Source organism: Ylistrum balloti, unplaced genomic scaffold (assembly GCF_031769215.1).
Source record: "Ylistrum balloti isolate Yb309-2 unplaced genomic scaffold, AGI_CSIRO_Ybal_v1 Utg371090, whole genome shotgun sequence".
Classification (NCBI taxonomy): Eukaryota; Metazoa; Mollusca; class Bivalvia; order Pectinida; family Pectinidae; genus Ylistrum; species Ylistrum balloti.
In genome coordinates this window covers 251,548-277,753 of record NW_026782601.1, presented here as the reverse complement: position 1 = coordinate 277,753, position 26,206 = coordinate 251,548, and the positions used below count along the sequence as shown (strand labels likewise).

Genomic DNA, 26,206 nt, shown 5'->3' with positions numbered 1-26,206 from the left:
GAAGCTAAGCACATGAACGGCTTTGTTGGTGTCACAAGGAGAAAGACCACACATTTCTTCGTCTCCTGAAAAGTCGTATGCGTGACTGCGTGTCTGCGCGAATCAACATCTTATCCAGTGATGCATCCAAAACAAAATCGCGGGATTTCTGGCATGGGGGAGTCCGATGTCGTAAGTGGATGAGTCAATCCCGGTTCTATGGCGAGAGTGCACAGAGTACAGAAGAGCACGGTCAAAATGAATGACCGTAATACGAACGGATTCGTTCTTTGTCTATTTACCCTTTTATGCATGGGAAATCTCCGCATTATGACATGGAACGCGACAGGAACTATGTCGTCTGGATTTCATCTCCACAACGCACTGAATCGGCATGATGTTGACATATGTGGCATATCGGAACACTGGCTCTTTGAGGAAAACAGCCACTTATTTCAGAGCATCCACAATTCATATGATTCTCATGTTATATGCGATTTCTCCTCACATCCACATGCTGACAGAAGAACGCGTAAAGGTGGTGTTGCGCTAATGTGGCGCAAGCGTCTATCCGATATGACAGTTGTTATTGATTCTGATGACGATCGTATCGCGATAATTAAAGTTGTCATGGAGGATACTGTCTTTTATGTAGTCCAGGTGTATTTTCCAACAATGCGTTATGGAATGGACTTGTTCCGCTCATATGTTGACAAGCTCGATGAACTGTACACAAGACTCTCTGCAGATGGATTTGTTATATTTATAGGGGATTTTAATGCCCATCTGAGTGGTCCTCGTGTAAGTACCGGTCCGAATCCTCAAGGCATTGCTCTGCAACATTTCTTGGATCTGAACCAGTTAACTGCTGTCAACACACTGTTTACTTGCCTTGGCCCTGTAAACTCCTATGTGCATGGTGACGATACCGCATGCTCCCTAGTGGACTACGTCATGGTTGACTCAGGAAAGATTGATCTGGTCACTGAGTGTAAAACTTCTGACGACAGTTTTCTTGACGTCTCTAATCACAGAGCCATATTCTTTGTCATACGTACTCCAGAGGGAGTTTTACATAACTCCAATTCCGCAAACACTTTGGAAAGAACATCTTTCAAGTGGATCACAGCTGGTAACAATAGAAACACTGATGTATATCGTAATACTGTTGAACGTCTATTGCGTGTCTCAGGTCTAGTTGAACGTGATATTTCGACTTGTAACGAAATTGAAACCTTCACATCTGATCTCGTTGGAGTGATTAAAGAGGCTTCCCTAACATCTCTACCTGTAAAGAAATTTCGGACGTTCCTTAAACCATATTGGAAAGGCCAACTCAAGGACCTACATAAAAAAATGTGGAATCTTCGTTGTGTCTGGGTTAAGCTTGGTCGTCCACGGGGTGACAACTCTGAATCCTTTCGTCTGTATAAAGAAGCAAAGTGCAATTTTCGTAGGGCTCATCGTCGGCTGTCAGAGGAACATCTACAGAAACAGAATGATGACGTTGCAGAAGCGGCTGAGGTAGATCAGCAAACATTCTGGACACTAGTAAAACGTCGTTGTAAACGTAGTGAGGGCACAGCGAGTGCAGAGATGATTTTCGATGGTCAGACAGTCCGAAACCCACAAGAACTTGTAGTTCACTGGGGTACATATTTTTCATATTTGTATAACAAATCTGAAAGCGCAGATTATGATGACGCTTTCAAAGTGTTTGTTGACTCTAAAATGAAAACTATTCTTGATCAGCCCTCAGTATCATCACATTTCAGAAGCTTTATAGCATATGAAGTAAAAGCAATTTGTAAGAAATTACCGTTAGGTAAGGCACCTGGTCATGACAACTTAGTTTATGAACACTTCATAAATGGAGGTGAACATCTGTATCACTGTTTGACGAAATTATTTAATGCTATTATGTTTCATGAGTTTTTTCCCTTAAGCTTTAAAAAGGGACTAATCATTACACTATATAAAGGCAATAACAAGCCTAAGTGTGACCCGAATAGCTACCGTGCAATATCTCTTTTGCCTGTAATTTTAAAGGTTTTTGAGAAGCTTTTTCTGTTGAGACTTGAGTCCACCAAACGTTTTGTCGTTAATCCACTACAGAATGGTTTTCAGCCTTATGTTAGCAGCACTATGACCTCTTTCATGATACATGAAACGATCACGTACGCCGGTGAACAAAATAACAAATTATTCACTTGTTTTCTTGATGCAGCAAAGGCATTCGATTGTGTTTGGCACAATGGATTGCTTATGAAATTATCTGATCTGCAGTTTGATATTAAATTCATCAAAGTATTAGCTTCTATGTATCATGATATGCAAAGTGCGGTTGTATACCTAGGTTTTGTCTCTGATGCATTCCTTATAGAGCAAGGCACTAGGCAGGGAAGTATATTATCACCATGGCTGTATACACTATTCATAAACGATCTGTTGGAAGAATTATGTAATTCAAATGTATCCCTGATGATAGAAGATGTAAACGTTACTTGCCCGACACAGGCCGACGATATTGTACTTCTATCCTTTAACAAGTGTAATATGGATATTTTGATGAATATATGTTACAGGTATAGTTGTAGATGGAGGTTTAAGTATAATGCCTCAAAAACGTGTATTATAGTTTTTAACGAGTCAAAAACTAGCTTTGCCAGGTCCTCACGTAACTGGTATCTGGGGAGTGAGGCTGTGAATGAATCCCAACATACCACACACGTGGGAATATTTCTAGACAAATTCAAATTTGGTCGTCCAGATATCGAAAATATACTCCACAAATTTAGAAGTTCTTGCTTTTCCTTTTTAAATGGAGGGCTATTAGGAAAGTCGGTAAACCCCCTCATTGGCTCGGAAATGTGGTTTTCATTAAGTCTAAAAGATTGGTCACGTTTAGAAATCATCCAACATTTTTGTGCCAAAGTTATCCAGTGTTTCCCTTTCAGAACTCGTTCTGACATGGCACTAGGTATGTTGGGGCTCACTTCATTAAGGGCGAAGGTAGAACAGTCTAAACTCCAATTCTTTGGTTCCTTATGTCGCCTGAGATCTTCAACCACTGTAAAACAACTATTTTTATTGCGGTTGTTTCAGAAACACATGTGTGTATATAAAAGTGTTAAGGGAGTCATATACGACATCTGGTCTATAATTCATAAATTTGGTTTAGAAGAGTATTTACACTCGTTTTTGAATGAGTCTGCTTTCCCTTCTAAGAAGTATTGGAAATTTCTTGTCAGGAATGTCATCCATTCCCATGAACAATCAGAATGGTATGAGCGCTTATTCAGCTGTCCTGATTTTCATCGATTCCAAAATTTGCACGGGGAACTTCGCCCATCGTCTCTGTGGTTTTTGTGGAAACAGCTTTCCTCGAATCAGTCTCATATTTGTAGTAGTGTGGCAAAGTTATGGTTAATAAGTCCAAACTGTGAGCTGCTATGTGCCAAATGTAATAGGAGGTCTTCGGACGCACTAGCACATTGCTTACTTGATTGTAATCATCCAGATTTGGTTGCTTTGCGTGATGATTTTTTCACAAATATTGTTAACAATTTTCCCGTTGAACTGTACGTCACACTAGATAATCTAGAAAGACAGGACTGTATTTGTATCATGTTAGGACACATACCTGACGATGTACGGGAACTACTCCCAGGTGAAGAATATTGCACAAAGTTTGCATACGAGTGTTGTTGCTTTTCGGTTAAAGCTGTTGATTTCACTTTTCAGTGAATCTGTATATGTTCTTATTTGCATTCAAATGGATTACTTCTTATATATATATAGTTTTTGCATTATTGTCTCTAAATTATTTTCCCATTTCATATATTTTTCCATGGCTATTTTCGTCTAAGTACTATTCCTAATTGTCATTAATATTGTATGTACCTTATATATTTGTATTAATTTTCTGATTCTTTGTCTTAAATTTGTAATGTACTCTTCATTTCTGGAGGAATAAAGTCAAAGAAGAGACTATAGCTGAAAATCACTCAGGTGTAAAATTTGACTTCTTGACCAGGTAGTACAGGTAAATTTCAGAATGTTGGTATGTGAGAATGAACCGCTCCATCGTGGAGCAGGTCTCAAGTTCAGTCAATCAAGTTTATTTCCCTAAGTTATACAACATATCGGTAACATATAATAACACATGATGATATATATAATACATAGTACAGGCACGGGAACAACATCATACACACTATTCATATTCTTTATTCATCTTGAGCAATTCATCTCATCGATATATAACAAAGCAATATAATTATATTAATATTAATACAGGTCAACTTCGTGTGAAAATACACACACAAGTAATTAATGTAATTAATATGTATGCATAATCTAATGATTAATAAATGTACACATATCGTAATTTGTACATCTATAATCAATATAGCACAATGTAATTATTCATGGCCACATCTTTACAAAAAAGACATTGAACAATATTACATGTCAATAGACTATTTATTAGTCATCAAAGTGGATCGCAGTAAATTTGCATAGTAAACGAACTTTCCTAGTTTATTTAATTCTTTAGAATATAACAATAGGATTAATTTATAGACAGAGGGTTTCCTACGATAGTATGTCTTGATATATTTACATCTTAACTCTGAGAAGAAGTGACATTTCAGAATAAAATGAAATTCATCCTCTACGTCGGACTTACACAATGGGCAGAATATTAAGTTACGGGGGATTTTTCGGTGTCTTCCAGCTTCTATTAAGGTTGTGTGAAGACAGACGAAATTTTACAATTTCCTTTTTATATTTAAGCGGAAAGCATTTACTTAAATGAGGTTGTAAGCAGACATGATCAACAATATGTTTATAAAACAGACACTTCGGTGTAGTGTCGAAAAAAGCTTCACAATCCTGTTTATAGATACCAGTGAGCCTCTGCCTTGCTAAAACAAGAAACTGTTGGGTGTTTAATAATTAGACATACCGAGAGAACCAAGTTCGTGTTTAATAGACATAACCCAGTTTCTACAATGTGGGTTTGCGTCACACTCCCGATACATATCTTGATAACATGCTTTTAAAATACAGTTGTTTGTACTTAATAGCTTACACCAATATTTCAAAATTCGAACTTTTCTAGAAATTAAAAGAGGAAATCTACCAAGTTCGAAATATATCATTGCGTTTGGAGTGGCTCTACTCACTCCTAAAATATTTTTACAAAAATCAAGATGGAGTTGTTCAATATCCGGTGCTTTGTGAAAGCCCCACACCTCATAGGCGTAGTTAGCTACACTGCCAACGTACGTATCAAAAAGTGACAACAAGGTAAAAAAATTCAACAACATAGGCTTACAGGCTCGCTTAAGCGAAAAAAGCGCCTTTCTACCCTGTGAGGCCAACTGTTTCTGTGTTAAGTTAAAATTTCCATTATAATTAAGTTTCACTCCCAAGTAAGAAAAGGAGTTCACAGACTCAAGTGTTACCCCATTATACTGCCATTGTTCATTTTCCAGTAGTACTGCTGACTTTCTAAAAACCACAATTTTTGTTTTTTCAACGTTAACCGACATAGACCACTTACTAGTATATGAAAATAAATTGTCCAGCATATGCTGTAGACCTTCAACACTTTCCGAGAACAGCACCATATCGTCAGCGTACATGAGTAAAATAACGCCAACTCTTGCAATTCAAAAGGCTTAACGCCGTTATTAAGGAAATCCATTTCACAGTCATTTACAAACATACTAAAAAGAATCGGGGAAATAATTTCCCCTTGTAAAACTCCGGTTTGGTTTTCAAAAAAACTCGACAGATTCCTGTCTACCATTCCTGTCTACCACTTGATTTAATATTAGTGTACAACGATTTAATCACATCTAGAAGTTTACCTCTGACCCCAAGCTTAGAAATCTTATACCATAGCTTGCACCTATCAACCGAGTCGAAGGCCTTCTTAAGGTCAACAAAACAACAATATAGCCTTTTCTTATTGGATAAGGATTTGTTAATTAATGAATATAGTGCAAATATGGCATCTACTGTGCCCAACCCAGGGCGAAAACCAAACTGGACATCAGTAATTATACTGTAATCGCCCGCCCATTTCACTAGCCTGGCGTTCAAAACTCCCGTAAAAAGTTTTAACATGTTACTAAGCAAACTGATTCCACGATAGTTACCAGGATTAGAAGTATCCCTACTTTTAAATATTGGAACAATCAAAGCATTAGATAACACTTTTGGGAAATAACCGACATTAAAAACAGCATTAAACATCTTTTGTAAAATGGGAACAAAAACGTACTTAAACTCTATCAAATATTCAATAAGACACAAACAGTTATATTTTCATTGTTACAATTATTTACATTAATACCTGATGATGAGACGTACCGACAACCCAGCTACATCTACATCATTATATCATCATCATCATCCAACTACATATACTTCATTATATCATCATCATCGTCGTCGTCGTCGTCGTCATCATCATCATCATCCAACTACATCTACATAATTCTATCATCATCATCATCATCATCATAATCATCACCATCTTAATATCAACATCATCATCAACATAATAATAATAATATCATCATCATCATCATCATCATCATCATCATCATCATCCAACTGCATCATCATCATCATCATCGACGTCATCATCATCATCATCATCATCGTCATCATCATCATCGTCATCATCGTCATCCAACTACATCTACATCATTCTATCATCATCATCATAATCATCACCATCTTAATATCAACAACATCATCATCAACATAATAATAATAATAATGTCATCATCATCATCATCATCATCAACAACAACAACAAAAACACAAGGAAAAAGAAATGTCAGTTTATTGTAATTAATAATCAGATACTTCTACGTTTGTTCGCTTCAATAATTTATTTGCCCAGTAAATTCAAATCTTCCAAATTATGTGTGTTCAATAATTCTATAACTTTGAAAACAGATGGCTGATACCAGTAATAATTTTAATGTATTTTCTCCTAAGATCAGAATGTATAGGACAGGTAAAAAGAAATTGGAATTCATCTTCTACTTCTAATAGGTCACAATTATTACAAAGTCTATTAGTCCTATCAGTATTTCTATATCTACCAGTTTCTATAGCTAGTATATGAGTTGATAAACTAAGTTTAGAGATAATAATTCTGTGCTGTTTTGGTAAATATTTGGTTAAATAAAACTGAAGTGAAAATCATCTACCATGAACCGGTAGAGATCACATTTACTAGACAAAATAGATTTTGTTTAGCCTGATCGTCTATGCGTTGCTTAATTGATGATAATAGGATGTTATCGGAAGGAGTTTGCCTGATCCAGATGTAGCCTAAACCAAGTTCGAATAATTTCTGCTTTACAAATAACAACCAAGTTTGCTTTGGGTTATCTGTTTCCGTTTCTTTCAGCATAAACTGATAAACTTCATTCACAATACAATTATCACAATTCAACAGCTTAAACCAACATTTAGATATTCTTAATAAATGTTGGTTAACAAGAGGTAATCGACCCGGCTCAAAATAAACAATTGCATTACATGTTGATTTTTAACGCTCTGTCCGTCTCCACGTCCGGCTCCAAACTCTCTCTATAGTTCGTTCCCGAATAGTATTCTTATAACTATTAATTGTTACAGATACAAAATCATTAAGCATTGTCCTAGATGATCGATGTTTTTTTTATATTACAGTAATTGTTATCTTCCCTCTGTTTTATTTGTATATTATATGATAGGGGCGCGAGCGGGTTCTGGCTCATACATATCAATAATAACGTGACTCTCGACCAGGGTTATTAAAAATCTGCATCATATACTTATATTTATCATAAATCAGTTCCTTTTATTAACACCACATGTATAGCCACAGGTGTCATTGATGGTCAGCCAGGTGTTAATTTACTAGTGTATAATACACAGAGTCATGGGCCAGGTGTTAATTTACTAGTGTATAATACACAGTGTCATGGGCCAGGTGTTAATTTACTAGTGTATAATACAGTGTCATGGGCCAGGTGTTAATTTACTAGTGTATAATACACAGTGTCATGGGCCAGGTGTTAATTTACTAGTGTATAATACAGTGTCATGGGCCAGGTGTTACTTGACTAGTGTATAATACACAGTGTCATGGGCCAGGTGTTAATTTACTAGTGTATAATACACAGAGTCATGGGCCACTTTCCAGCCCAATGTTAGTTTAACTGATCAGTCTCAGGTATATTTACCTGGCAGGGGTTACCTCTGCATATATTATGTTACTAACCAAGTACCCCTGAGATAACATTTGAACTCTCCCAATCATCAATGGTGGGGATAGCTCATTAAGAAACTTCAGGTGTGTGTGAAATTCAATATGTCTGTTCTAAAATATCAAAGGTACATAACAGGTACAGATGATTTTTACCTGAGAGAAAGAATTATGGGATATGTTCCCTGGTATGCAAGAATTTTTCATTACAGGATATAAATTTAAAAAAAAATGAAAATTAGAAAAGAATATTTACTATGTATGATTTATATATGATCCTCAATTACATTTGTTTAACTTACATTTTATTCATTTAGCATTCCTTGCATACATAAGTTACACAACCCAAGACCATCCATGTACTAATAAAAAGGTCCAGAAGTAGATATTATTAATCAATTTTGCTAATTAAAACTTATAGAAATTAAATAGGTTAATTGAAGAAGTAAGAACACTTATGAGGAATAATTGTTCAGTATATACCATTTCCGTAGTATAAATTTCAATCTGAAGTTATATTGAATTAAATTATTTTCATTGTAGAAGTTAGATAAAAATCAAGAACAAGTGTCTGAGATCTTGAAAGATGACTTCACCTTTTCAAGATGTGTTCATGTTGAATCTGATGAGGGATCTTCTACCAGCCAAAATGAAGATAATGGTGTTTCCACATTCTTCACCGAGTCAGCTTCAATATTAGAAAGTTCTTTGCATCTACATGATTACTACAGTGATTTACCATCATTATCTGTTATACGCCACCAAGCTACTCAGTCTCATGTTGATGTATCAGATGCATGCACCCAAACGGATGAAGTGTCATCTCTACAAATGAACTGCACACAGATTGACTCTATTCAAACAAGTGAAATTGGCATACAGGTTCATCTCCCACAACTCACATATGAAGGTATTAAGAATGATGACCAGAAACTATGTTTCTATTGTGGAATTCCTAACAGGGTTGTATTTGATACACTATTTGAGGAAATCGCTTTGGATGCAGATGAAGGCACAGGGAGAGCTACAGGATCACTAGTTGGTAGACCAAGGTCTCTCAAGGTAATTGATGAATTTTTATTAGTGCTGATGCGTTTGAGGTTAGGCCTACTTCTGGAAGATTTAGCATATAGGTTTTGTATCTCCACTACGGCGTGTGGCAAAAATGTGAACAAATGTATTGTTTAATAAGATGTTATATTATCCTTTTTGGTGATGTGGACTACTCGAGAAGTGATTGATGCTAATATGCCAGATGTGTTCAAGGAGAAATTTCCAAATACACGCGTCATCATAGGCTGCACGGAAATTCAAACAGAAACTAACCAGCCGTCACCAGCTGTAGCTACCTTTGGATTAAGGAAGGTGGTGGAGGATGCCTCAGATGACATTAAGGAGTTTGTTCAAAGGAATTTCTATGTAGACGATGGACTGACGTGTGATGATGTGGATTCAGCCATCTCCTTGGTAAAAAGAACCCAACACACTCTCAAGGACAATGGCAATATCCGACTTCATAAAATTGCATCAAACAATCCAAAAGTTCTTGATGCATTCAGTGCAGAGGATATCGCGAAGGATATTAGTGATAAAGGCATACAAGAAGACACGACCCCTCTCCAGAGAAGTCTAGGTCGCCAATGGGATATTGCAAATGACTCATTTACTTTCCAAATAGACATTGGCTATAAACCATATACAAGACACGGAGTTTTGGCTACTACGTGATCTGCTGGGTTTTGCTGCACCAGTAACGATCTAAGGAAAAGTGTTGCTCCACAATATGATGTCCACTACCACTGACTGGGATGAGTCTTTATCGGAAGATTTTAAGTCAGAATGGAATATATGGCAGAGAAGCCTGCATGACCTGGAATCAGTGAAAATATCAAGGGCATACAACAACGTGAAGAAGGATGAGGTCGTGAAACAAGAATTACACGTCTTTTGTGATGCCTCTGTAAATGCTGTGGCTGCTGTCGCTTACCTTAAAGCCAAAGATTCTGACAACAAAATCCATGCCGGGTTTGTATTATGGAAATCAAAAGTTGCCCCTAAGCAAGGTCATATGATACCTCGCTTGGAACTGTGTGCTGCATTGCCAGCAGTAGAAGTAGCGGAAATAGTTTCTCAGGAATTGACCTTGGGCCTTTTGGCTATTACGAAAGTCGAAAATGTAAATTGTTTATGACGCACGACAGACGACGCTTGACGAAAGGTGATTGCAATAGGTCATGAAACTCTTAGATGACATAAAATTTGAACATTCTTTTGCAGAAATAGCGATGAAAATCAACTGCCAGATAGATGGTCACCTGTCAGACAATTTCTTTTTTTTCTGGGCAGTTCCAAAATCAAACGGGCATAACTAGGGACCAAGGGGATCATACATTTGAAATTTGTCACAGATTCATCAAAACTTTTTAAGAAATAGCGATAAACTTTACTAGGTAAAATTCAAGATGACCACCTGTCAGTCATTCCGTTTTTCTGATCAGTTCCAAAGACAGGGATCAAGGGAAACCTACATATGAAATTTGAGTGATCCATCAAGTTAGTCACAAGAATTAGCGATAAGGAACTTTCTTTGTCAAAACCAAAGATTATAACCACCAGTCGGCCATTTAATTTTTCTGGTCAGTCCCAAATTCAATCTTTCATTGTTTAAATCCAAGTTGATCCATTCCGTTTTTCTGAAAGTTATCCTGTACTTCTTCAGAGAGAGTGATATCAAAATTCATTGTAAAATCCAAGATGATCGCCCATCAGCCATTCTAATTTTTATCAAGACGGTATACCTAGGGGCCGTATGAAATTTTAGGGAGATCAATGCAGTACTTCTCAAGAAAAATTAATAAAATTGTTTACATATAGACCAGTCACAGGGTGATTGGAAGAGCCCAACAATGATGAGCTAAAAAATCTTGGCAGTAATCAAATAGTGGTTAACATGCTAGAAGTCAATAGTTACTGGACTAGCAAAATGTGATGCATCCCATGAAAGCTATAATGTCAAACAGTCTCTGAAGATTTGAGACACAAAAAAACAAAAAAAAACACGTGTGTTTTTCACTTTTTAATTTTTCAACATGAACAAGTTATAACAGTATATTTTTTTAAAGGAATTTTCTTCTTTTGTATAAAACATCTAATCTTTATTGACTCATTGATAAAAAAGTGTTATGTCTATATTTTGATTAATACAAGTTAATCCATAACTAAGAAATAAAAAAATACTGTAGAAAAGTGATGATTTCATGAATACTATTCATGTCTGTTCTGTACATCTGTTCAAAAATTGATATGACTGAATTTAGAGGGAGAAAACTATTTTGTGTGAATCATTATTGTATTAGTGTCATAAAAATTTGCCGCTTGTAATGACCTTATAAAAACCTGAAAAAAATTAAATAATGTTATCTAAAAAAAAAAGTAAAAGAAAAAAAAAGAAATTGAATCAAGTATGAAATGCTGACACACTGACTTCTACACTCTCACTATCACACTATATTTTTGTCCTCTTCCATTTTTAAGAAAATGCTTGATATACCATGTCCAGGTCTCTATGTGTAATTATGTCACTCAATGGTTAATCTCTAATAATTTGGGTAACTTTTCGCATGAAATGATAAATGATGATACAAGTGAAATCTGAAGGCACACTTTCTCAAGTATACACAATCAATACATACCACAAATCTTTCAAAAATAAATATTTACACTTTGTCTCTTCTATTAACAAGATGTCCAAGGGCCTTACTGGTCATCTGACTACAAAAAACTTTCAGCAGGGAGAAGGGTTATTTTTTCTACTTTGAAGGAAATCTTACTTCAGCCAAGTTTGAGCTCAATCCCACTGAAGGGACTTGAAAAGAAGAAGTTTGAAATGTCAAAAGTTTACGCATGGCGGACGGCTGATGGCACCTGGCGGAAGCAAGATAGCTATAGGTCATCAAGCCTTAATAAAACTTCAAACATGTTGTTTGCATAATTGCTAAATATCAGTTGTCATGTATTACACTTCAAAGATTAACAATTACAACCCTTGTAATATTGCACAATTTTGCTACCATTTTATTGAGAAGACTGGTATAAATCAACCCTCCTCATACCTGGGTTGGTAATAAATGCTTCATGTAAAAAAATGTATGCATATTGAATATTTTGGTTGGAAGTGAGTATCTGATTCTGGGATAAATATAATATAATGGTACAGATTTCACCTAGATGTTTTCAACTGTAGATGGCAATTTTATCTCTTAAATTGAATGCCATCTTGCAACATGAGGAATCATATCCTTGGTGAAATGTTCATACCACCTACCTAAAGGGCGGAATGTTGCATTAATGGAAACAAATTGCTTGTCACTCAACACATTCATAAACAAAATATCAACACATTGACGTTCATTCTTAACAATATGATGATTTATCTCATCTGCCATTCTTGAAATCATTAACATTGAGCATTAGTTTATGCCAAATTTAAATCCCATGATTATAACCCTGTTCCCACCTTTGTTATCATAAAAAAAAAAAAAAAAAGAGAGATCTTTTGAATTATGACAGGTTTGCGTAGTTGTTCTTCAAGAGAAGTTTACACGACCGACAAATTCACATCCTATATTAATATCAAAAACCTGTGTCCCAAGTCGTGTTTTTTGAAGTCCTTTAAACACAAGTATCATTAATATCAATTATCAAAATATTCCAGTCATGTATTTTGGTTAAAATGGAATTAACACTCTAAGATGTATCAAAGGACTACAATGGCTGATTAACTGTGTCACTTTCACTTGGACTAGTATAGGAGACTTGATCCTTATTTGCAATAAAACAGATCATACTTCACAAAGAACACATGTGATGATTAATAAAATGTATCAAGTGTTATTGAAAGGGATGTTGTCGTTCTGTTTCTGTTTTGACTTGAAACATCCTTTCCAAAAATTTCTTGTAACACTAATTGTAGGTTTTTATAGGAAGTAGAGACGATCAGCAAGGTCAAAGGACGGCTCCTTGTGGATTGATTGTCCTACCAGGAAGGCAAGCTTGTGCGCATATTGGCATGGTGCAGGCACTCTGATGGTTCCCTTAGAAGAAACAAAAAAAAAAAAAAAGGTCAAGAATATGCAATTCATAGAGGCGGAAAGGCCTTACATCAAAACAGAAATATTAGGTACAATCAAGAGAAAGCTCAATATCAAAAGGAATGAGTGCATGTCTTAATTAAGAAAAAGTATTTTAAGTATATAAGATTACTGATAGGCAAGGAAACTATGAGAATACTCAACATATATTTTAGATTGCCAACTAAGCAGGGCACTCGTTATTTTTACCCAGTTTTTTTACCATTTTTTTGCATCATTAAAATCCAATAGCCCTATTTGAGATTTCACTAATATAATGCAATACAAAATTTAAATACAGTCCATTAATCCTGGAGTTCATTGTCCTGTTATTGGCAAATCTTTGAAGATTTTGAGCGATATCAAACTAACCAAAATCTTACTGATATTATAAACCATTATATACTATTCAATTCTTGCTGCAAAACTTAACAAGAGTACCGCAAAGCAGAATAAAACATGCCCGTGAATATCCAAAACAGCAAAGGGGCATAACTCTTATTCAAATCATCTAATCAAAGCCCCATTCAGGAAAACACAATTTCATATCATGGTAATTAAGCCTACCAAGTTTCATAAAGATCGCCTGAAAAATGTTGGAGGAGATCTCTAGACAAGATTTCTATAGTGAAATAAACAAAGGGCCATAACTTTTGTTGAAATCACCAAATTGATACCCTGTTCAGGAAAACACAACTTCATATCATGGTGATTAAGCCTACCAAGTTTCATAAAGATCGGCTGAAAAATGTAGGAGATCTCCGGACAAATAAAAGTTTACGATGGACACTGGACGGACAGTGCCATACCATAATAGACGGGCGTATAAAAAGTATTTGACAACAACAAAGAAAATATCTATTAAATCTTTTTCAAGTCAAGCAACTCTGGCAAATACTGGCCGATTATGACCAATATTAAAAACCTCTAAGATCACATTGATCCAAGGCAAAATATCAAATTTGAAGACAACAGGCCCAGGGAGCCCGTATTGTTTACCTGGTTATTGAAGTTTATAATGCAAAACTTTACATTTCTCATGAAGGAAAATATTTTCCCTGATGAGCCTCAATCCACAGATACAGCTTCAAATTCCCTTTGAATGGGGACAGACATTAATTGTTAATCTCTTGATGACCAACAATGCTATCAAGTTATGGGATAGTAATCTCAATGGCTTCAAAGATATAATGTCATGGGGAGGGACTAGACTCCAACTATATCATAGAACCAATGATCCAAATAAATTGTTGATGGTGCCAAGCATTGATATGAAAATGAACCAAATCTATTGAGGGCTAAATTTTCTCTGTTGGGTCCCTCCCATCTGGCCCAGGGGGATCCCAATGGGCTCTTGGCACCCACCATTGTGTGATCTTTATTTGCTCTTTGTCAGTTGGATCTTTTCCCTTCTTTTCTCTGTTTTTGCGTTTAATCATAAAAATGAACATTCCTTCGCAGATATAGCAATGATATTCCTTATCTGTCAAGACCATTGCCTGAAAGCCATTTTGCTTTTCTGACCAGTTCTAAAATCAAATGGGCACAACTAGGGACAAAGGGGAACCTTCATAGGAAATAAGAGATACATTCAGTACTTCCTATGGAATAGCAATAACAACCCTCTCTCAAACAGGCATAACTAGGGACCAAGAGGAACACACATGTGAAATTATAAGAAAGATCCAACCAGTACTTGTCAAGAAAAAGTGATAACAAAATTTGTTTACCGACCGATAAATGACGGACCAGAGACATGGGGCCATATGAATAGCCCACCATTTGAGGATGGTGGGCAAAATACAGAAGAAAAAAAAAAAAAAAAAGGCACAGTAAACGAGTTTTATCTTATAAGCATTAGCTCTAATAACATTTTCTCCCCTGGTTAATATCAATAAGCATAACATACCGGCCAGTTGTAGTAGAGATGAGTCATTTTATATGTCAACCTCTGCATATGATCTGGCTTCAATCCAGTGGTGTCAAAAATGACATTAAAATGTGTTGGAGTTACTGTTCCTTGTCGCACTGATTGTGACACCAGGAAGAAGTCAAACCTAATTACAAATAGAAACACATCAACTTTCAACCAAGTCAAACAAATGTACAGTAAAATTAAAGCTACTATTTTTTCCCCTTTAAACACTTTTTTCTGTCAACTGGTTCAATATTTTCTTCAACATTCAATGTGTTTTCATTGGGCAGGGAAGGTTAAAACAAATAAAATAGAAAATGTTTGAACCAGTGATCACAACCTATTAACTAAACAGTAAAACAATTATCAGGTTAAGACCAACTATCAGAAGAATTCTCTGAAGCTTTGAAATGTAATGAAAGTTTCCAATAACATTCTAGAAAACAATTATACAATTTTAGCTCTTGCCTCTCCCTCTCTGTTTTTGAGTAAACAGCACTAAAATGTATCATACCCCCTACCCCTTTATGTTTTCATGTTTACACACATCAAATCAAATCTACTCCTTACCATTCTGGTTTGGTGACCTCTGTGTCAATGACAGTCCCTGGAACAGGGTTAGTATATGTTCTTCCAGCCTTTGCAAAGAATCTGCTATTGATCCTCTTTTTTACTACCACAACTGCAATCTTGACACTGCAATAAATGAAGATTACTGATAAAACAGGTCAGGTTTATCTTTGAGCACTATAAACAATCATTATTGTTCCAGAATATAAATTTGCTCATTTCTACCATTCTACTTTAATTTATTCCACTCTCAGGCCATTGTGTAAATATGGTGGGTGTTGGATAAATATAAGTGATATTCCACTAGTGGTATATGGCCTTCTGGATAAATGATCGGTGAACTTTGACCTGAACTACCTTTTTCACTCGCGAGATTTGTTCCACGTGCAATTTGTTAAATATCGTCTGCTGTCAACATGGCTGAACTGGATACGCTTGAGGAGAATGTAGGTGATAAAGTAAGGCTATGTGATGGGGAAAAGGGTGTAATCCGGGCAATTTCAAAAGCAGATAATAATGATGGGTTTGATCATTTCCAAATAGAGCTTAATTGGGGAAAGACTGTTACAGAAGCCAGGTATCGTTTCGACGTGATACCGGCTTGTCAGTGTTAGCCTGTATGTTTACAAATGCTTATACTCCGCCCCTTTTACGTCAGCTTACGTCATTGATACATAGTAGTACAATGCATTTGTAATGTTGCACTTGCTTACACCTAGGCCTAACATTGTAGCCTTTTCATAATTTTAGTCGATTGAAGCCAAAATTAATCTTTTGAGCATAATTCCAGCCCAAAGTCATAATTTTTAAAAATTATTTCGGATGTCGGAATGGTTCATATATAGGCCTAGATTAAATTGCTTTTATTTATTCAGTTCATATTCAGAGTTTAGATTTATGCCTGTTTTTTTATATAACCAGGTCTGATGAACAAGTCTGGGAGTAACAATAATGGAAAAAGACTGACAAACCATAGTGCCAGGAAGTATCTTGTACAAAAACTCAATGACTATTTTCACATTGAAATATCTCAACTTGATCATTAGGGCCTATAATCGTTACGAGTAAATGAACACTTACCTTGTTTAAAGAAATTAAATCCCACAGTTTAACACTAATATAAATTTATAAAAAAAAATTTGCTTTCATAATACAGGGCAATGCATCACTGTCAGGCTTAGAGTAGACAATAACTAGATCTCTACTTCCATTGGTCCTATAAAACGTTGCCTTATTATGTAATTCCCTGCATCCTCCAGATTTCCGTTCACAAGAATATCCACAGTATCAACAGTTACTCAACTTTAAACACAAACCAGCACTGGATGATTTCAAGAGCGATATCGTCATGCTTGGACCATATTGGTGACAGGCATTTCACTAGAGCTAATAGCACATCTAGTGCAAGCGAAGTCATCGTCAGACCTCAAAATCCTGTATCAACTGTGTCTGCAAATCCCACCGGTGCCCTTACTTCAGTATTTGCATGTCATATTCACGGTGGTTCATTAACAATAAACATTAACAATACAAACGTCTATAAACGTCCCAGACCAAGGGTGCTGTACTCTGATTCTGACAGTGATTGAGTTTGAAGTTTCCGGTGGGAACCAGACGACACCACTATATGTGTCTGTATAAAAGCGCGCCTAATATAGTCCGCGATTTTCTACAATTGTATAGACAGTTCAAGTTTACAAGACAACTAATCGTCATTGTGTTATTATGTGTAAACTTTAAAATTGTGAAAATGATAAAGAAATAAATTATTTACCACCATACATATTTTTGAATATTAATTGGAGCCTTTTTACTCTGAGTGATATATCTACGCCACATTTGCATATGTCAGCAAATTGTTTACACACGTATACATGTATTGGTCTTAGCCTACCGCCTGTGATCTTGAAATAAGAATGGTAGAAACAGATTACACAACGAGTGGTTGTTGGATACGGCATTTATTTCACTCGAGTTAGTTATTTTTTAAAAGTTACAAAAGACACGAACTTTAGTGAGTGTCTTTTGTAACTTTTAAAAAATAACTTACGAAAGTGAAATAAACGGCGTATCCAACAACCACTCGTTGTGTAATCTCTATGTATATGACAGGGGAATGGTAAGCATGCTGTATTTATCTGGTTATATCATTTATCTAAAAATTAAAAACTGCCAAAAAGCATTAAACTTGATCTAGATAAATAGAAAGAGGCCTAAGGCTCTAACGGTCACTAGAGTCACAATGTTTATTGTAACATGTCATAACAAGAGATCCCAGAGGGATCTTGGCGCCCACCATTTGAGGATGTTTTCAGTTCTTGAACTAGGGACCAAGGGGAACCTGCATATGAAATGTGAAAAAGATCCATCCAGTACTTTCCCAGAAATAGCGATAACAAACTTTTACTTCCAAAATCCAAGATGGCCATCTGTCAGCCATCTTGAATTTGAATCAGTCCAAAAAAGGTATAATGCACAACTAGGGTCCAAAGGGATCCTGCATATGAAATTTAAGAAAGATCCATCCAATACTTTCCCAGAAATAGCGGTAACAAACTTTTACTTCCAAAATCCAAGATGGCTGCCTGTCGGCCGTCTTGAATTCAAATCAGTCCAAAAAAGGTACATTGCACAACTAGGGACCAAGGGGAAACTGCATATGAAATTTGAAAAAGATCCATCCAGTACTTTCCCAGAAATAGCGGTAACAAGAATTGTTTATGGACGGACGGACCACGGACGCAGGGCGATTTGAATACCCCACCATCTGATGATGGTGGGCTAAAAATGATTTTATTAAAAACAGGTAACTTTAATTACATTCTACACATAATGCAAATGTAAATTGTACATAACATCAACTGCTGTTCCATGTAAGGCTTCTAACCAAGCTTGAATTAAAAGAAATTACACTCAATATTTGATTTTCCGATATCAAAACTTTCATCCAGGTACAGTAGAACATCTCTGAAATGCGACCCATTTTTTGCCCTGCCTATCAGCACCTGGCTGTCAGCCAAGGTCATTATGTGCATCTTATCAAGTCATCAATGTGACCAACTTTTGGCCCCGCCCCTCAGTCCCCAGGGGATCAGTTGAGGTCAATAAGCACCTCTCATGAAACTGTCTGCCTATCAGCACCTGGCTGTCAGCCAAGGTCATTATGTGCATCTTATCAAGTCATCAATGTGACCAACTTTTGGCCCCGCCCCTCAGTCCCCAGGGGATCAGTTGAGGTCAATAAGCACCTCTCATGAAACTGTCTGCTCATACTAAAAATTCTAACAAAGTTTAAACTATTACTGAAAGAAAATAAACAAAATATGCTAAAAACTTAATTTTCCTATATAACCAAGAGTTAATTTTATTCCCTCCCAAGGGAAAACAATGAGGTCATGAAATTTACAATTTTGGTAATGCATCTTAATGCCTTTCAATTCATCAAGAATATTTGATTTTGCCAAATCTGCAATTTGAGAAGAATATTTTTGAAGTTTCAATCAATTTGACTCTTTTTGGCCCTGCCTCTCGGGCTCCTATGGGTCAGGGACCACATAATTTACAATTTACGAGTGCCTTTGGCCATGAAAGGTTTTTGTAAAATTTCACTGAAATCAATTCAGGAGTTTTCCAGAAGTTGAGAATGTTAAAAGGTTTACAATGCACGATGCCAGAAAAAAGGGGGCGTTTCAGGAAAATCATTCATGCTTCAGATCAAATTGAGACAGAATCCTCCCATTCCCGCGGAAAAAGGACTAATTTGTTCTATTTCCCCTATAATAGATCTTGCCCCCACTGCCTCTGCGCTTCGAGACCCAAAATTAATAGAGCATCGTTTCCCCTTCGCCCAAGAATGCTTCAGACCAGAACTAGTAGCTGACATACGGATGGATGATGGACATCAAACTTGTTAGGCTTGGTGCACAAATAGAGGGCTGGACGTTACGTACAGTTTACCAAACAATCTCTCTATTGCCTGATACCAAGAACAAAGCATCTTATCTAACTGCAATACATTTACAATGTCCATAATGCAGGGCCTAACCAATTAATACAGACTATCAGGTACCAGACATAAATACCAAGACTGTCCGAGATTGAGAACAGGGTTCATACAGATGACTGCTGATAAATTTTAAGGGTTTTTCAAGAATTTTTTGTCGAAATTCAAGGGCCATTTAAACTTCTTTGAACAAAGAAAAACAGGTAGATTTGGGACACTAATTACTATAATTTGTACTATAATTTCCCAGCATATAACAAATACATCAATATCAATGCTGACCTTAAATATATATTATACCAATACTGTAGTTCTAGTGTAGTCAGTTTTTCAGAGACTCCACTTTTTCTGTAATACTGTCCTCTACTTGCTTTAACTCTGCCACCTTCTCTTTCGACCTCTTCCTCATACAATTTGACTGAGTGACTAATGACAATTGTCCTTTTTTCTCGGCCTGCTCTGCAAGGGCATCTGCCTTTGTGTTCAAGTCTTTAATATCAGAGGCAAGCCTTTGTTTCTTTTTCTTTAAAGTGTCTATCTCATCTAGTACAGATTTTCTTTTTTCTCCTTGCTCTAAAGTCTGCATCTTTTTTCTCTCTTCTTCCAGGAATCTCTCACATTTTTGTCTAGCACTCCCAGCTGCAAGTAAGAGTTCCTTTGTAACTGGAACATTTAGAATGCCCCCCTTAGATTTCACATAGTCACATATTTGCCTTTGGGCAACTAATGTTTTGTTTTTCATGTTCACAGCTTCTACCTCCTTGTTGACCGAGAATCCCCGTTCTACACACACTTGTCCATGGGACATTATCAGCACCATCTTCACAACTTGGAGAAGTTCTCTGTACTGATCTGTTGACAAGTGTTCAGCGAAAAATGTGTCAAGTCTATCACTGTTTCTTGAAAAACCAGTAAACTTTTCACATCCAATTGAGCTTACAGAGTCAACAAACTGATTATATTGTTCATCAATCTGATCACAATTGTCATGAATTTTTCCAGCACTTCTTAAGCACACAAGTACTTTCTTGAATTTAGATCTGCATATACTGGGGTTAGAAGCCATTTCCCCTGGGTCAAGTGCTGACAAATTCCTAACCAAAGAATATGAAATTGGACATTTCAGTAATATCTTTTGACAAGTTTCACAAAGATATTGTCTGGCTTCCATCTTGAATTCCATGACATCTTTCTCTGACAGTTTCTTGCCTCGATCATCTGCCTTGGCTTTCCTGAGAGCTGCCTCTGTGGCAATACCAATGTCAACTTTGTTGTAACTTACAAGATTTTCCTTCTTTGCTACATCAATTTTGGAGAGTTTATCTAAATTGTCGCACTGTTCTAAAATATCAGGTTTTATAACTTTCGTAAAAGACTCCTGAGTAGTGAAGCTAAATCATTAACCATGAATGGGAGAACAGGCTTGTCCGTCTGATAAAATGCAAGGAACGGCTGTAAGATATTTGCCACTAGTCTGAAGAATTCTAGCTTTGTTAAGATGAACTTGTCCTTAGTGAACTCCTTCAACGTAAGAGTTACAGGAAGGTTGTTGAGACTTCTTCTTAGATTCCATCTCTGATACATACTTAACCAAGCTTGGCCATATCTCTGAAGCTCTTTTAGCCACGGGCTCATTTTCCAGCCATCTATGGTTGCAAAACTTAAGAGGCATTAAATTCCTTCCATCTGATTCAACCATTTTTCTGAAGTCTTCTCGCCTTGCTGGGGAATCTTTGTATAGGTAGTAGATACTTGCAAGAAGTGAATCAACACGCCAACCACTAGCTATACCTCCAGTATTAAAACTGTTATGAATAATGTGCAGTCCACAGGAGCCTATGTTCAATAATGTGTTACTGAAGTCTTTTTTCAACTGATCTGAGATCTGTTCATAAAATTTCCAATTCACATTTGGCCCATCCATTCCAATCTGAATCAATTTACTGGGATCCAGTTCACTATCAATAACCCCTTCTATAAAATGCTTAACCATATCATTTGCTGTTGCATGGCCAAGAAATTCTGAATCAAAATACCTTGTTTTCACCATGTTCACCTCTTCATCCCAAAAACGCACATGTACATCCATTTGCTTGGTCTGTGACTTTTTGTTAAGAGATTCGTCAAAAAGCACTGTATAGTATCCACGAATATCTTTTAGCAACTGTTTTTTAAAGCGTTCCGATAAGCCAAACAAGGCCAAATAGGAAGACTTCCGTTCACCACACGTAAATTTTTTGGCGATAACACTATCTGCAAACATGATGGGGAATAATTTTGAAACGTCATCATTTGATTTAAATGAACAATGTTGCGTGACAGTATGTAAAGTCCACATTACCTCAGCGCGGAGAGTGTCATTACGTACCACAAAATCGCTCATAGTCACATGGCCACTTCCACCAACTGTAGCTGTACCAACGTTCTCGGGAGGGGCTGGGATATTGAAATCAATTTCATCCTCTTTGCTTCCCGTACATTTACCCTTTGTTTCAGTTTCTTTGAAAAAATCGGTTAATCTTGGGCCCGACATAGGAACAGCTGACTGTGAGATAGACTTATGTTTTTTACTGTTCATGTGCGAGAGCAGAGCATGTTCTCCCATCTTGCCGAGGTCAATCAGTTTATTACACACAATGCAGTTTGCCATGTGTTTGTCACCTTTAAATTCCCTCGCCCATGATGAAAACCGTTGATCGCTAAGCCACTTTCTGTTAAACACACACTTTCCCATTTTGTCGTAACTGTTTTCATATCATTTTCATTTGCAAATGGCGCCGTTGGAAATGTGCTTTCACTGATCTGGTATCACAGAAACGCTTGTAACCAATGCGCTTTATCTACTAACGGCTGTACTATTATTGAAACTGTTTAAGGGTAATATTTCCGGATTTTACGTACTTCATTCTTTTTTTTTCAATTTGATTCATTCAATGATCATTTTTTCGATTTAAAAACAACAAAAACAATATAGGGCAACAATTTTACCGTGCAGGGTGGTTATCATTGATTTTCAAGGGTTTTCCAAGGCTTTTTATTGATTTTCAAGGGTTTTTCAAGGCTATACACTATTTTCAAGGGTTTTTCCAGAGAATGCACTATTTTCAAGGGTTTTTCAAATCTGTGCGAACCCTGGAGAAAGCTAGTGACCTTAGGGGCCACGGTCAATGTCAATCCAGTTAACTGTTAGTCTGATAACACTACACTAGGCCCTATGTCATTTAGGTTGGAAAAAGCTCATCCAAATCCTTTAGCACTTCAACAAGTCATCTCAGCTAACATTGGTTACCACAATTAGTCAAACTTACTTGTAGTCATCCCCAGCACATTCCTTGATTGTACCTACGACTTGTGGTACCTCATGCTCGTGAACGGCTGGGAGCTGTCCATCCCCAACACCATCTCGGAAGATGACTATTTTCTCCGGCAACATGCCGTTTTCTTCATGGTACTTTTTCAGTGCATCTGTAATTAAACAGATTCACGAGAAAAGTGAAATCATGTGCTATTTACTTCTGATTCTGGTCGTCATTGGTACCTAGATTACTAGATATGGGGAGAAACTGAGGAGTTAGAAAGTGTACCCAAAACCCAAACTTGTGCAACTTTTATAGTGCAAACTACTGAACATATTCTGTGTTGTATAAAATGCCAGGCCTACATTGCTTCCAGCATATCCATAGCTTTGATCTTGCATATTGTTCACTTGGACATGTATATAGCATTATACACATGTTCTCGAGGCACCTCTAAATCACTCCAGAAATCACCTTGACTAGTCAATATTTCATCATGACAGATCAAATTTCAGTTGTTGAATGTTATAAAACAAACTTCAATTAATTCATTTTTAATATAATAAAAGGCAATTTACCTTTTATTAATTGGAAATATAAAAATTCATGTATATTTCTGCTCATACACATTTATATGTAGTAAAACGAAATATTGGTAGATTAAAATGTGATGCCTAGGCCTTTGCTCATAAATATTGGTTGAAATCTATATTGTAGATCATAACTTCAAATCCTGTCAATTCAAAAGGTTATTTCATTCATAAAACTTAATAAACAGTATTTATTTTCATTTTTGATTCTGAATGGTTATCATACAAATTATCTGGTATTGTGCAGGTTCCATGGGTGGGGTGCTTTGGACTGAAATTTCGTTCTCATCACAGCTCTAATTCCCATCGGTAATTTTTGTCTTGTCAAGAGCTGTAATTCCAATCAGTATTTTTCAAGTAACTGCACTAGCAAGATCATTCTGACCAGAAATTATTCTTCTATGAACATTACTACCTTTAACACAGATCTTTACCTTGCCTACCTTTTACACAGAACTTAACCCTCCCTACCTTTAACACAGAACTTTACCTTCCCTGTCTTTAACACAGATCTTTACCCTCCCTAACTTTAACACCGATCTTTACCTTCCCTGTCTTTAACACAGATCTTTACCCTCCCTAACTTTAACACCGATCTTTACCTTCCCTGCCTTTAACACAGAACTTTACCCTCCCTACCTTTAACACAGATCTTTACCCTCCCTATCTTTAACACAGATCTTTACCCTCCCTATCTTTAACACAGAACTTTACCCTCCCTGCCTTTAACACAGAACTTTACCCTCTCTACCTTTAACACAGAACTTTACCCTCCCTACCTTTAACACAGAACTTTACCCTCCCTACCTTTAACACAGATCTTTACCCTCCCTACCTTTCAGACAGATCTTTACCCTCCCTACTTTAACACATATCTTTACCCTCCCTACCTTTAAGACAGATCTTTACCCTCAATACCTTTAACACATATCTTTACCCTCCCTATCTTTAACACAGATCTTCAGATCTTTACCCTTCCTACCTCTAACACAGATCTTGAGTCCATCGTTGAGCTCCTGCGCAGTGTGCTGGAAGGTACATCTGGAGTAGAACCTTGTGATGGTTCTGTTAATGCTACATACCACACCTCCAACAGATCTGCCTTTGCTAGCCGAGTCATGGTAGGTGTCAATACCGATAACCATCAAATTCTTCAGCTGTTTGAAAAATAAATTTATATTTTCAAGATCACACTTGCTTTACCCTCCTAAATAGATTTGATAAGCATAAAGTCAACAGTGCCAGCTTTAATAACCTAGTTATTGAGGAAGTCATGACACTTTTTGGCCAAAGCTTTTATAACAAGAGACCCCTGCACCCTCAATTGTTCGATTTTATTTCCTCTTTGAAAGTTGTACCTTTCCCATCATTTCTTTGTTTTTGCTCTTAATGATGAAAAATTTGAAATCCAAGATGGCTGCCTGTTGGCCATATTGTTTTTCCGATCAGTCTTAAACCCAAACAGGCAAAACTAGGGACCTAAATGAAGCCCTTCCAGCAGGGTGAGCTAATGAAATATTTCTTTTATCATAACTAGGAGCAAATAAATTGCATCTATAAACTTTCCCCCCTCCTTAAACATCAAAACATGACAAGAATTTTCCATTTTGATCAAACCAATTTCCAACAAACTTTAGAATGCAGTTTGTTTTAGTTGCTATTCCTGATTATACAAAAGATTTTACTACAATACTTACTGGGATATCAAGACGCCAAACCTCTCCACCAAGTTTACAGTTAAGCTGAATGGCAATCTTTGTTGCCACAGACATCAACATCTGTTTCTTAGCCAGAGTACGGGCAACCACACACTGGCTAGGCACTAAACAAAAATGTTTATCAGCAATTATACCAATTATGTAGTACACACAAGCTATTTATTTAGTGGTGATCAAATAATACATATTTTTAAATTTTGCATAGTAACCTGCATTATCACCTGCTATATGAAATTTAAGAAGTTGAAATACAAATATGCTCAGCTTATGTAGACAAGTGAACACTAACTATAAACTATATCTAAATACTGATAAACAATTTCTCCAACCATACCTGGATGGTCAACACAGCAAGCCTTTTTGATTGCATCATACCGATCCTTTCTGTTGGTGGGCAGGATGCACAGAACTAGCTGAGTTTCTTTTGTTACATATCTCTTTAAATTGTCCAGGAAAGTAGAAGAGCGATCATCATTCAACTCGCATCTTTGAAAACAAAACAAAAGCAGTATAAACAAGGCCTCCTATAAATCTGCAAGATTCCCCCTGGCAGCTTTGATCAATGACCAAAATTAAAAATTTCACTAGAATTGTCCCTAAGATGGCCAACTTATCAAACCCACTCACCCCAATCAACAATAGTTAAGGAAGGGTTGTTAGAACAACATTCCTCCAAGCGGCCTTCAATTGGTAACATTCCATTAAAGACCTTTGCGTCATAA

At 36.5% G+C, this 26,206-nt stretch overlaps 2 protein-coding genes across 2 annotated transcripts in view; one reads left to right on the top strand and one right to left on the bottom strand.

Moving 5' to 3' along the window:
• Positions 1 to 9,478: 9,478 nt before the first annotated feature.
• On the top strand, positions 9,479 to 9,991 carry LOC132560650 (uncharacterized). Its single transcript, XM_060225315.1, has one exon. It carries the CDS (start codon positions 9,479 to 9,481, stop codon positions 9,989 to 9,991), a length of 513 nt encoding a protein of 170 aa, XP_060081298.1.
• Positions 9,992 to 11,401: 1,410 nt separating this feature from the next.
• LOC132560646 (piwi-like protein 1) overlaps positions 11,402 to 26,206 on the bottom strand; it is a 30,079-nt gene continuing 15,274 nt past the window's right edge. The window contains exons 13-19 of the mRNA XM_060225310.1: positions 25,819 to 25,970; positions 25,464 to 25,588; positions 24,749 to 24,923; positions 23,189 to 23,345; positions 15,878 to 16,003; positions 15,302 to 15,449; positions 11,402 to 13,356 (exon numbers count right to left, since the gene is read on the bottom strand). Coding sequence (XP_060081293.1) covers positions 13,240 to 13,356; positions 15,302 to 15,449; positions 15,878 to 16,003; positions 23,189 to 23,345; positions 24,749 to 24,923; positions 25,464 to 25,588; positions 25,819 to 25,970 — 1,000 coding nt within the window. The 3' untranslated portion in view covers positions 11,402 to 13,239. The remainder of the gene's footprint in view (positions 13,357 to 15,301; positions 15,450 to 15,877; positions 16,004 to 23,188; positions 23,346 to 24,748; positions 24,924 to 25,463; positions 25,589 to 25,818; positions 25,971 to 26,206) is intronic.

Excerpts from the sequence above, each read along its gene's own strand:
- LOC132560650 (XM_060225315.1), top strand. The coding sequence starts at position 9,479 with ATGTGGACTACTCGAGAAGTGATTGATGCTAATATGCCAGATGTGTTC.